This window comes from Kryptolebias marmoratus, linkage group LG12, assembly GCF_001649575.2.
Source record: "Kryptolebias marmoratus isolate JLee-2015 linkage group LG12, ASM164957v2, whole genome shotgun sequence".
Classification (NCBI taxonomy): Eukaryota; Metazoa; Chordata; class Actinopteri; order Cyprinodontiformes; family Rivulidae; genus Kryptolebias; species Kryptolebias marmoratus.
In genome coordinates, this window is record NC_051441.1 from 13,348,405 (window position 1) to 13,361,608 (window position 13,204).

Sequence of the window (13,204 nt, forward strand, 5' to 3'; positions counted from 1 at the left end):
TCTGAATCTCAAAGTTTGATGTTGATCTACTTAGTATCCCCCACTTCATTTTATTTTATTGTTGTTCACAAAATTGTACATTTTTTTGATCAGTGGTTTATTTCAGTTTAATGTGAGTGATAAACAACATTAAATAAAAGAAAGATCGGACAAAGATATATATAAATATTGTCATGTTGCTTTCATACAGAGCTGCTTTAATATGAATCAGGATGTTGATTTATGTTGACATGTTTAAAAGTTTCTGTTGACTTACACTTTTTTTTTTTTTTTTTACAAGTAATATATGAAATGGTGACCAGAACAGAAAGGTATCTCTTAAGGATTCCTGTGTATTTAATGAAGCATTGCTTATTATGTAGAATTTATAAAACCAAAGGTTGAGACTCAAAGTCTGATGTTGATCCACTTATTATCACCTACTTGTTTTTAAAATTATTGTTGTTACCAAAATTGTTCCTTTTTAGATTAGTGGTTTATTTCACGATGCTTTCATACAGAGCTGCTTTAAAATGAATCAGGATGTTGATTTATGTTGACATGTTTAAAAGTTTCTGTTGACTTACACTTGTGCTGCTTCATATCACTGACCAATGGTGATGTGTTTTGTTGTTTTCTATTTATGTGCAAAAACTTTATTTTTCTGATTATGTTTTAAACACTACAGTATATCTACCTTTCAGGACTTTCTGATTTATCTAAGATTTGCTCTGAAATCATTAGTGGTCAAAGAGCGCCTCCTCTGGCTGATAAGTTATATTACCAGTGTTGAGGCTCTGAGGGGTTTTTGTTCAGCTCTGCTGCTGGTTTGTGTCACTGTGGCTCTCCGTCTCGCACAGTAATACACAGCAGAGTCTTCAGGCTGCATGTTCTGTCCAGTTAGAGTCACTGTGTTGCTGGAGGAGTCTAAGTTCACACTGAACTTGTTTTTTAATGAATCTTTGACAGCTGAGTCTTCACTCATCCACTCCAGTCCTTTCCCTGCAGGCTGTCTGATCCAGTGTGTGTAGTAGCTGCTGACAGAATAAGAGACCTGACAGCTGATGGTCAGACGCTGACCTGGCTGCAGAGTCTCAGAGGCTGGCTGAGTCAGCTGTTCACACTTCACACCTGATAAAAGAAGAATATGTTTTATTAAAAATTATCAAGACATAATGAAAATAATAACCTGCTGTCTGTGATAAGTCTGAAGAAACTCACATCCAGCTGTTAAAAGCAGGAACAGAGCTGCAGAAAACATGTTGACTGATGAAACAGACATCCTGACAACTCAGCTCCACACTGATGGGATATTTTTATAGCAGGTAGGAGGAGCCCAAGTTTGTATAAAATCAAACTAACAATGTANTCAGTGAAACAAGCCTTAACAGAAAAGTTAAAGCCAGAAAACATGTTTGAAAATTATCTCACAGATGCATAAATTGTTTTTAAAAGCTGCTGATTGTTGATTAGATGACAGCATTTTAATAAAACTGCAAGCAGTGAGGAAAAACATGAAGCGAGCTATTCATGTGAAGTTTTAAGACACAATTTATTATTTCATTAAGTGTCACTTTGTTAAGAGAATTATTAACTAATGTCAATTATTAACCAAATTGTGAGTTGCTTTGTACCAATAAATACAATGTATTTTTGAAGTTCTTAAAAAACTAATACGTATGATACTTTTCATGTCTTTTTTCAGTTTTCATTGTTGTCTTACTTTGTTTTACTTTTACCACAATAAACTATACTTTTTCTTCATATATATGTTCTGACACAACTCTGATTAGATAGAAAAATAATCTAAGAAACCTGGACAATGAGAAAAATTGCCATTTGTACAAAAGAACAAACAGACACACATATTATACACACAGACATGGGCAAAAACATCATTGCTCTGCTTTCATCTTGTAAGCTTAGTCATGTAAGCCTCCAAAGAACAAGAAGGAACAGCTGCTGCTTCATGTTTCCTTCAGTTTTCTTTATGTTTCTGTGGCTGCAGACAGGAAGTGAACTATCAGATGGAGCCTCAATTAAATTATTTCATTCACACATTACTTTTACTGTGAAAAAGACTTGGATTAAAATATTGTGAAAGTCACATGGTTGTTGTTCCCTGACAGTTGTTTCCTGACTTATTAGTCAATATCAGTCAAAGCAACATTAGTTTTTACTTCTCTATGAAAAACCTTTTTACATTTTTTTACACTTGTTAAAAAAATGCCTATTTTTTTGACACATTGAATCAATGTTAGCAGTGCTTGTAATATATTTAGAGCACAAATTTTATTATCAAGGTTTATTCCATCAGTCCAGATCTTCATAGGTTTTTGTGCAGCTGCTCCACTGACTTCAGTCACTGTGGCTCTCGAGCACAATAATAAACTGCAGAATCTTCAGTCTTCAGGCTGTTCATCTGCAGATACACCTGCTGTCTGTTGTTGTCTCTAAGGATGGTGAACCGGCCTTGAACTGATTGGGAGTAATAGATATAAGCACTGTCATATTTAATAGTTGCAATCCACTCCAGCCCTTTTCCAGGAGCCTGTCTGATCCAGGCCATCCAGGAGCTGCTGAATGTGAACCCAGAGGCTGTACAGGTCAGTGTGTGGGATTCTCCAGGTCTTTTAACCACTGATTCAGATTCTGTCAGAGTCTGACCATCAACACCTGCAAGTAAAAAAAGTTGAGACCATGCAATATGTTGGTAACTTCTTTGTTTCCTGATATAAAATCAGTAAAAGCCTCTACCTGTCCAGCAGAGAGTTAAAAGCAGCAGCCCTGTTCTATAATCCATCATGTTAACCTGAGTGTTCAGTCTGCTCTGAAATCCTCTCTTCTGTCAAATAAGTAGAGGTGGAAGAAATCTGAGTTCTGCTCTGACTCCTCCTCACAGGAAGCATTCAACCAGATTGGAATTGTGATTCACTTGCATGTGTCTCAATAATACAGATATTTATAAAATACACAAGTTGGGGAAAAAGTTAATATTTTTAAAACTGGCAGGGGATGTTTTTTGTTTATATGTTAAATTTTGAATCCATGTTCTGAATAATGTTGTACTCAGATCACATGAACTGCTTAACAGATAAGAGAATGGCAAAAAAAACTTTTCAAACAGTTTATTTAAAATAAAAAGGGTTGTTTTTTACAGAAACTGCTGAATGTTTATTCTTTAGAAAAAGCTAATTTTATCATTTGATACAAGATGAAGTCTAACAACAGTGAGACGTTGTAGGGGAGGAGTTCATTACTCTGCTGGTTTATCTGTTGTCATTTGTTGTATTTTAATTTTACTTTGTGTAAACACAATAATACAGCTTCATGTGTTTATCACATTCAAAAAGGGATTTTTTATAAGTAGTAAATGAAATGATGAGCAGAATATAATTCTATTAGTTTTATTCTAAAATAAAAAAATACAACCCTGTGTATTTTTACAATAACAATTACCCAATATACACATTTATTAAAACTAAGTTTGAATCTCAAAGTTTGATGTCCATCCAATCAACATCAAAAAATGTTTTTTTTTTAGATTAGTGGTTTATTTCAGGATGCTTTCAAACAGAGCTGCTTTAATATGAACCCGGATGTTGATTTATGTTGACATGTTTAAAAGTTTCTGTTGACTTACACTTGTGCTGCTTCATATCACTGACCAGTGGTGATGTGTTTTGTTATTTTTATTTATGTGTAAAAGCTGCATTTTTCTGATTGTGTGTGAAATAATACAGTATATCTACCTTTCAAGACTTTCTGATTTATTTATATGAACTGCTCTGAAATTATTAGTGGTCTAAGAGCGCCCCTTCTGGCTAACAAGTTATATTACCAGTGTTCAGGCTCTGAGGTTTTTGTTCAGCTCTGCTGCTGGTTTGTGTCACTGTGGCTCTCTGGCACAGTAATACACAGCAGAGTCTTCAGGCTGCATGTTCTGTCCAGTTAGAGTCACTGTGTTGCTGGAGGAGTCTAAGTTCACACTGAACTTATTTTTCAATGAATCTTTGACAGCTGAGTCTACACTCATCCACTCCAGTCCTTTCCCTGCAGGCTGTCTGATCCAAGCTGTTACATATATGTCCACATCATAAGAGACCTGACATCTGATGGTCAGACTCTGACCTGGCTGCAGAGTCACAGAGGCTGGCTGAGACAGCTGTTCACACTTCACAACTGCAGAAAAAACAGCATATTGTGTGTCAGTTTATCAAGGATCACAACAAACAGAACTGCTGTTACAAATTAAGAAGGACTTGCCTGTTCCAGCTGCCAACAGCAGCAGCAGAGTGACAGAAAACATGGTTGATGTTAAAGCTGCAGAGCTGTGATTCCTCTTATATGAACTCTTTACATCTGAACAACACTGAAGACCACAAGATTTACATGTAGACTCTAAAGGGGAGGGACATTTGGATTCATCTTCATTTTGTTGTCATCAACCTTCAGCTAATGCACATAAAATTACCTAATTCATTCATTTTTATTAAAGGATAAAATATCTTCAAATCAAACAGTGTAGTATTTTGGATTTGCACTGGTTAACTCCTTGTGATAATATGCAGTAAATCAGCTCCGTCTGCCTCACTTCATATATCAGAAGCTAATTTTATTGGTTAAAACACAACAGAAAACCAAAAGGAAATGTTTCTGTCTGATTCTACAAGATAAGAGAATATATTTAAATTCATGACCTGGGTTTAATTTAGGTTTGACTTTTCCTGTGGATTTAACTATTGTTGCTTCTAAAAATGATAAATTGATTTTTCACTTAAAGAACCTGACACAAATAAATATTACAATATTTGACAATGACAGCAATAATTATCTTATTTGGACTTATCGAGCATCCCAGTTATTTTGTTCCTTCCTCCTTCTGCATTGTACAAGAAAAAATTTACATCACTGTTGAAAACAAAAACATCTGACACATTTCATAAAAGAAAAAAAAGTATACATTTTCTTATTATTTACTGAGTGCATTCCCACAGAACATACTACATATTTACCATTCATTTTTTTGCACACAATACTTTTCAATCATTACCAGATTTTTGGAAATAATTACATGTATACATTCAGTATTTTACACACTTCTATTATAGTTGTTGAGGAAAAAAGTCAACAGTGACTAAGAAATTATCATTGAGTGTTTGGATATGATCTGCTTTACACTGTAGGTTTCAGAGAAAAAAAATGTCAGAAATATTTCTGTGTATTACAAAGTGTTACTTTTATGACAGTCAACTTCTGTCAGAGCAATACACAGCAAAGATGTGAAAGACTGATGATGAAACACAGAAAGTGATCACTTTAAGATTTTTTGTACCAATGAAGTTTTGAAGGTCTCCCAAAATTAAGGATTGTCAACCTTTTTCATTTTGTACTGTTATCTTACATTGTAGACTGTTTTACATCAATCTGTACATTTTCCCTATTTATATGTTTAGACACAACTCTAATTTTATAGAAAAAAAATTCCTAAGAAAACTGGACAACAAAAAAATTGCTAGCGGTACAAATGGAAAACACATACATTGTGTCCACAGACACAAGCAAAAAAATCGCTCTGCTTTTACCTTCAGTGGCAGGTGATATACTGTATATATATGTGTGTGTGTGTGTGTGTGTGTGTGTGTAGGTGTGTAGGTGTGTGTGTGTGTGTGTGTGTGTGTGTGTGTGTGTGTGTGTGTGTGTGTGTGTTTATTCAGTCATGTAAGCCTCCTAAAAGCAGAATGACACAGCTGCTGCTTCATGTTTCCTTCAGTTTTCTTTATGTGTTTCTGTGGCTGCAGACAGGAAGTGAGTTATCAGATGGAGCTTCAGTGAAATTATTTTATTCACACATTACTTTCACTGTGAAAGAGACTTAGATTAAAACATTTTGAAAGTGAAGTGGATGTTGTTGTTTGTCAGTTGTTTCCTGACTTATTAGTGAATATCAGGCAGGGAAACGTTAGTTTTTACTTCTCTATAAATAACTTTATCAAGATTTCTTTTACTTACTAATAATTATTTATTTTGTTTGACATATTTATTTGATTTTAAAAGTGCATGTAAAATATTTAGAGCTTAAACTTTATTTTCAAGGTCTATTACACCAGTTCAAGTCATCATAGGTTTTTGTACAGCTGCTCCACTGACTTCAGTCACTGTGGCTCTCGAGCACAATAATAAACAGCAGAATCTTCAGTTTTCAGACTGTTCATCTGCAGATACAGCTGCTGTTTGTTGTTGTCTCTGGAGATGGTGAACCGGCCTTGGACGGACTGAGGATAATATGTGCTACTGCCACTGCCACTGCTGATATAAGCGATCCACTCCAGCCCTTTTCCAGGAGCCTGTCTGATCCAGGCCATCCAGTAGCTGCTGAATGTGAACCCAGAGGCTGTACAGGTCAGTCTGTGGGATTCTCCAGGTCTTTTAACCACTGGTTCAGATTCTGTCAGAGTCTGACCATCAACACCTGTCAATGCAAGCAAGATATTTGGATCATGTATTATGTTGGTAATAGAAATCAAGTTTTACCAGATCAAAATCAGTGAAAATCTTCACCTGTCCAGCAGAGAGTTAAAAGCAGCAACCCTGTTTTATAATCCATCATGTTAACCTGATGGTTCAGTCTGCTCTGACATCTGTTGTCAGATAAGTAGAGAAAAAGGTATTTAAGTTTTCCATTGACTCCTCCCTGCAGGAGGGATTAAACTCAACTGAAATCATGATGCAACTGCATCTGTTATACAGTCATAGACAGAAAACATTTGTACAAAAGCATTACAATTTCAATATTAGATGAAATTAGCATTTTGAGAAAACTTAGAATTTTTCAAGTTGCTTAATTTAACATTTCATGTTTTGTATTTAAGTTCACTTTAAGACATCATTTATTATTATATCTACTATTTACTTTTTTGGGGGGGGGATAGTGGGGGCTGGGGGGTGGGTTGAATGGCTCTGAAAATCATTAGTGGTCTTAAAGCGCCTCTTCTGGCTGATAAGTTATATTGCCAGTGTTCAGGCTCTGAGGGGTTTTTGTTCAGCTCTGCTGCTGGTTTGTGTCACTGTGGCTCTCTGGCACAGTAATACACAGCAGAGTCTTCAGGCTGCATGTTCTGTCCAGTTAGAGTCATTGTTTTGGTGGACGTTTCCAAAGTGATACTGAACTTATTCTTCAAGGAGTCTTTGTAGTATGTGGTATAACCATCTCCTCCGATAATAATCCACTCCAGACCTTTCCCTGCAGGTTGTCTGATCCAAGCTGTCCTGTAGCTGCCCAGAGAATAAGAGACCTGACAGCTGATGGTCAGACGTTGACCTGGCTGCACGATCAGAGAGGCTGGCTGATTCAGCTGTTCACACTTCACACCTGAGGAAAACAACATGTTATATGTCAGTCAAAGAACAGTGAACCATCATTGTGGTTTATTCAGACTGTCAGTGACTCAGTGAGACTCACAGGATCCAGCAGCCAACAGCAGCAGCAGAGCTACAGAGAACATGATGGTGATGAGGAGGATCTGACTTCACTGATTGTGCCACTCAGGTTTTTATAGCTGAGGAGGAAGTACCCTTTTGCATAAGAAAGAAAGACTGACAGGTTATAAAACAATTATGAATTGTTTTCAGTGTAACTGAAATTTTAACTGGGACATGCATTCTTCTCTAAATGTGTATAATATTGTGTTATACATCTTCTCTTGTTAGCATTTTAGATCCTCTGTTGTCCCTTCTATTTCAGCCAATCTACTTTCATGGTGGATGTTGACTGATTGACTATTAGTCAGTCATATGTGAGCATTTGATGCTCTGCAGTGGATGACAGGAGAACAGAAGTGTACCTCTGCTCAAGGAGCACATTTCTGTTCTGATGTTGGGGAACTACATTTTTCTGCTATTTTCAGTTTTTGATTTAAGGTTGTTTTTTTATCAGCTTTAACAGCTTATTGTGCACTTGCAATTTCAAAGCACTTTATGTTTGATTACTTCTAAGCATAATACATTTTTTGTAGATTTAGAGCCTTTTTGACCATAATGGAATATGTGAATTTGACTGGCAAAATTTATAAATGAGCTTAAATGTGAAAAACCACATTTAAATCACCAGCTGGTTGGTCATGTGAGGTGCTATCTATCTCTGTAACTATCTTGTGGTAAAAAGGCAAATCAGGCCTGTTAGGCATCATTAGTGAAGCATCTACAAAGGTTAAGATAAAGAAAAAAAAAGAAAAATGCAGAATAAGGCCTCTGAAAAAACTCTTAAGAAAACCAGAAATATGAGTTCTGTAAATCCTACAATTAAAAACAAAATTATTTGCGCCAAAGGCTGCAGCTGTAGGTGTTGTCAAGATTTTTAACTCACAATTGTCCTGTTTTCTTGCTAGAAACAGGCCTGTGTGGTGAGAAAAAAATTGTTTAATATATTATGGACGGATTATATATAAATATATTTTTTAATTATTCTTAATGCCTGTGTGTGCTTGCAAATCTACTCATCAAGAATCTTTTCATCACTTGTCTAATCCTAAATTTTGAATATTTAATTCCTCAGAGATTTATTTGCACTTAAGTCCCAGTCGGTCGGGATGCATCATCGTTTTATTTGAGAATGTAGGTTTACAAGCAGAGGAGCTGCTTTGCGTCTAAACACCTGCCAACATGCAAATACATGCAGCGAAATATGCTTCTCGTCAAGTTTATTTATATTTTTCTCGGTTTCTAACAAGTTTCACAGCTGCAGCTGCTGTCCCAGAGGTAAACAGAGGAAGAGGAACTAGAAACCATCAAACTGTAACTGAAAACTGAAGGTCACAGGACGGTGACTACAAGTGGTTATTTTAGTAAATTGTTTTCTTTAAGCTGTAGACAAAATCCTAAAAAGTGTTTTTTTTATTTTGTATTTTACACGCACACCATAACTGTAAAGTGAAAGCTTAAATATTTTTCATTAAAAATTGTGTTATTTTCTGTGGTTCAGAGGGAGAGGAAGCATTGAAAACTCTGAACATTAAAAGTTTATTTTCATAGTTACTGTGTAAAAATGACAGAATCAAAAACAGAAGTGTAAGGTGGAAACACGTGATTATTATGTTTGCAGAAACTGTGAAAAAAGAAAAAATGCATCAGATAGAGGATAGCAAGTGTTTGAAAGTTGCTTGTTTTCAAAAATCAACTTTAAAATAAAACGAAAGTCAAAAAAGCTGTCAGGCATCTCTCTCCTCTCTTCTTCTCATCTGAAATAAAAGAAAAACAGGTGTTATGTTGAAGCAATAAGAAATGTCTGGACTCAGAAAATAAAAAATATACAGTAGCTTTTTCACAATATTTGTAGAAAGTTTTAGGGGGAAATATATTCATTTATTTTTGTGCCAAAACATAGTTGATTATTCATAAATAAACATCACATCTTCTGTTCATGTTTTCATTTAGGCCTTTTAACAGCCAAGCCAGTGTGTTTACCTTGACCAGGGTGGAGATCAAACTGTATGACAGGGTGAAGATGAAGAGGAAGATGAAAGTGGCGGCTGTGGACCACAGGCTGCTAAGTTCATCTTCATCACCAGCATCATCTGTGCAGCTCAGAGCAAAAGTCAAGTTTGACCACGGAGAAAGCTCTATCAGGAACATGTTGAAGACAAAAAATGTGTTTTTTGCATATGAGTGTCTTAAAATGTATGCACAAGAAACATTTCTTTATAATTACCAAATTGTTATTGTGTGAATGCTGAGTCATGATTCACACAACTGTTTTCAAAATGTTTGGCTTGACCAGAAATAATTTGCTAGGACTTTTAGCATTTAGAACTTTTTAACTTTTTGAATTATGTAACTTTATTTACATAAAAATCCCATTTTTACTCATTTTAGCTTTTACCCATTTTGGCTTTAACTATGGGTTCTTTTCATTTTAGTTATGTTTTTGTTTTAGCTTCAATAAGTTTCAGCAGGAGTCAGCATTCATCTGCACTTTTTTGTTTTTTTATTTTTTGCTGTGATTAATGGCAGGTTGAGCCTTCTCTCATGAGCCTAAACTTAATGTAAGTCGTGTTTTTGTTTCTTATAGATAGTTGTGCTATTTTGGTTTAGGCCATTTAATAAACCCATTCATTCACAAACAACCCATTTCCATGCAACATTTATTTAAAACATGTAAAAGCAGCTGTCAGACAGTTTGACAAAGATTGTACAGATACAAAAAATGAACACAGGGACGAACAAAACAAAACAAACAAGTTGACCTAATTGTGTACATTTATAAAGACTGATGACATCACATTTTTACAGAGACAGCACAACATATTTGCACAAAAAAAACACATCTAAAGCTGAATCTGCACTTATTCACACTCAGCTGAGTTACCCATGGCTTTAGACACTCCTTTTGGTTTCATTTGGTTCTCTCGACCAGCAGGCCACACGTTGCAGTAGAAGACGTAGTCCCCCTGCCACTTGTCCTTGGTGGTGGTGTAAACACTTGTAGCGGAGTAGCCATTTTTGGTCTTTTGTTGGGGAAAGTTGATGCCATCATAATAATCTGAGGTGTTATCTCCAACATTTTCTGACCAGGCGATGTAATAATCCCGCAGCACAGAACTGGAGACCAGACACACCAGTGTGACCTCAGCTGAGGGACCGATGTCCTCCTCTGGGAGAGTGTGTACCGTTACTTTTGGCTCTGCTCCATCTGAAAGACAAACCTAGTTTACTGAGGAGGTTCAAACACGATGCTAACTTTAACCACCACTCTCCATCTGACAGAAACAAACCTCCTTTGTGGACTGTCATCTCTTGAATAATTGGTGCCATATTGTTTGTAACAGCATAGCATCTCACTTTGCTCACTCTCATCCACTCTGTGTGATTATAAATCACAATACTGGTTTTACTGTGCCGGTTGTCTTCAAACTTTGTAACTTCTCTGCCATAACTGGTCACACGTTCTCCGTTGATCTCCCAGGTGATTTCAGCTCCCCGTACGATGGTGCCGTCCTGTCCAGCGACAACACACTCCAACTTTGCCTGCTTATCAGCAAAAATCTTTTTAGGACTTGGAGGGTTCAGTGTCACTGTGATCAGGGCTAAAAAAAACCAGAAACCAACACAAAACAGAGTTACATAGTTAAAGCTTGTGTTTACCTGCTTTAGCAGTGACAATTCAGACAGAACAGAGCATTACCTTTTGATGCCTTCTTTGTATGTGTTGTTCCTTGGTGAGTCACTTCACATGTGTACACAGCTTCACCGTCCCAGTCGGCCCCCTTGACCTTCATGACACTAACAGCTGAATATAAACCTCCAAGCTGTTTGGGGGCCCATTTGTTGCACCCATACACCTCATTACCATTCTTTTTCCATTTAACAGACAGATCTTCAGGAAAAAAATTGTCAATGGTGCACACAAGGGTCTGACCATCTCTAGTTGGCACTGAGAACAAAGTCAGGTCTGGGGCTCCTGAATGAGAGAAGAGGTCGTTTAGTTCTGATAACGGGTTTCACAACCATAAATAAAGATGGAAGAAAGAAAATGTAAGTATGATGCATTTGAAGCCAGTGTTTTACAGGTTTTAATGGGAAAATGCCAACTACGAAAGCATTAGAGAGATATTAAAGTAAAGTAGAAGCTACAAACTTTTTGCGTTGACAGTCTTGTTGCCACCTGGATGAGTCACTGAGCACTGATAGGACATTAAATTATCTTCAGATCTGGACACTTCAATTAAACTGACTTCTGTGTATTTGTTGCTGCTCTGGATTGAAGGATAACGTACAGAATCCAGTCTGGTTCCAGTGGTGTCACTCCACTCAAACATCAGACTGTTTGGATAAAAATCAAGAGCCAAACAGCTGAAAGTGGTTTTATCCCCGGAATCACACCGAATCAATGGGAACACCGTCGGTGGGACAGGTGGGGCTGTCAAGGGTAAAAAGTTCTGAAATCAGACACTGAGATCAAAACATTTGTATCATAAATACTGCAGATAACTTTTATTTCTCCTCAAGTTACTGATGGAATAGTTATTACATTTATAACAGTTACATTAATTGAAAAGACACACGACTGTTACCTTTTTAACAGTTTTTTTTTCCTGTAAAAAAGTCTTGACACCATTGTCCTCAGTCTACTTGGCACCAATATTAAAATAAAACTCAAAATCAAAAATAAACCCAGTTTTATTTTCCATCTTAAAAATAAATGCTTTAGATTATGTATTAGACACACATTGTAACTAACAAATATGCCTGGTATTACCAATTATTATGTTAAAATTAAAAATGTAGACATGCACGCTAAATGGAAATGGATCCATGTGAAATTTTGTTCTGTTGACATTGATGTTTTAAGAGCACTTAATACTAAAACTTTTATAAATCATAATTTAAATTATATATGAAAATGCCTTTTACCTGAAGTCACGGTGAGTCTGGTCCCACCACCCCAGAAGTCGAAGGCATCACAGTGTTGTGTCTTCACTTACTGCCTGAACAAAAACTCCAGGCTCTAGAAAACTAACACACACACACACACACACATTAAAACCTGGAACCCAGACAAAACAAATAAATATCAGATGTACTTTCAGAGCAGTACACTATGTATTGTCTTCATTTAAATTAAGCTCTTTTCATCACATTTAAGACTGTAAAATTTAGATGTACATGCATCATAAGCATTACCTTTTACCAGAAATTATTATAAAGGAGATAATTATTTAAGTCTGCACACAAAATGGTGATTGATGTTCTTGGTCTTTTAAATTCATTTTATTGATTTGTTTATTTTTTTTTGTTATCATCTTGTTTCTACTGATGGCTTTTTGTATGGGTGTCTTTCAGAGTGTCATAGCCTCCTGGCCACCACTGTGACAAACCCTCACACAAGAACCATAACCTGCATTCTGCACCAAAGGGTCCTTAACTATGTATTACAGTTACTTTTTTTAATGAGATTTTTGCATTATGGGTACATTTAACTGATCTGATGTCTAGATACAGAAAGAAAAAATCATTAAAGGGATAGTTCAACATGTTTGAAGTGGGTTTCTTTGGAGTAGCCCAGAGTAGCAGGTGTCTTTTTTTATTGGATATATGCTATAATTGAATATTACATTAAATTTAATTTAATTGGAGCAGTTATTAACAAAGTTTAACAGAAAAACAACAGTGAGAATGATGATAATATGAGACATTTGTGTTGTTTGTTGTTTGAGGTGGTTTTTGCACA

The 13,204-nt window shown here is 36.0% G+C and overlaps 1 protein-coding gene and 3 gene segments (V, D, J or C); 1 reads left to right on the plus strand and 3 right to left on the minus strand.

Annotated features, from left to right (window-relative positions):
- The window catches only part of mapk8ip3 (mitogen-activated protein kinase 8 interacting protein 3), a gene marked incomplete in the record, with an annotated part of 1,049,817 nt that overhangs the window by 779,174 nt on the left and 257,439 nt on the right, over window positions 1-13,204 (plus strand).
- LOC119617520 lies at window positions 6,050-6,623 on the minus strand. The segment is given in 2 exon segments: window positions 6,050-6,451; window positions 6,541-6,623. Coding segments are annotated over 2 exon segments (366 nt in total).
- On the minus strand, window positions 7,013-7,490 carry LOC108242917. The segment is given in 2 exon segments: window positions 7,013-7,351; window positions 7,442-7,490. Coding segments are annotated over 2 exon segments (351 nt in total).
- LOC108242962 lies at window positions 9,023-12,954 on the minus strand. The segment is given in 7 exon segments: window positions 9,023-9,215; window positions 9,442-9,596; window positions 10,343-10,666; window positions 10,749-11,060; window positions 11,159-11,434; window positions 11,612-11,893; window positions 12,388-12,954. Coding segments are annotated over 6 exon segments (1,278 nt in total).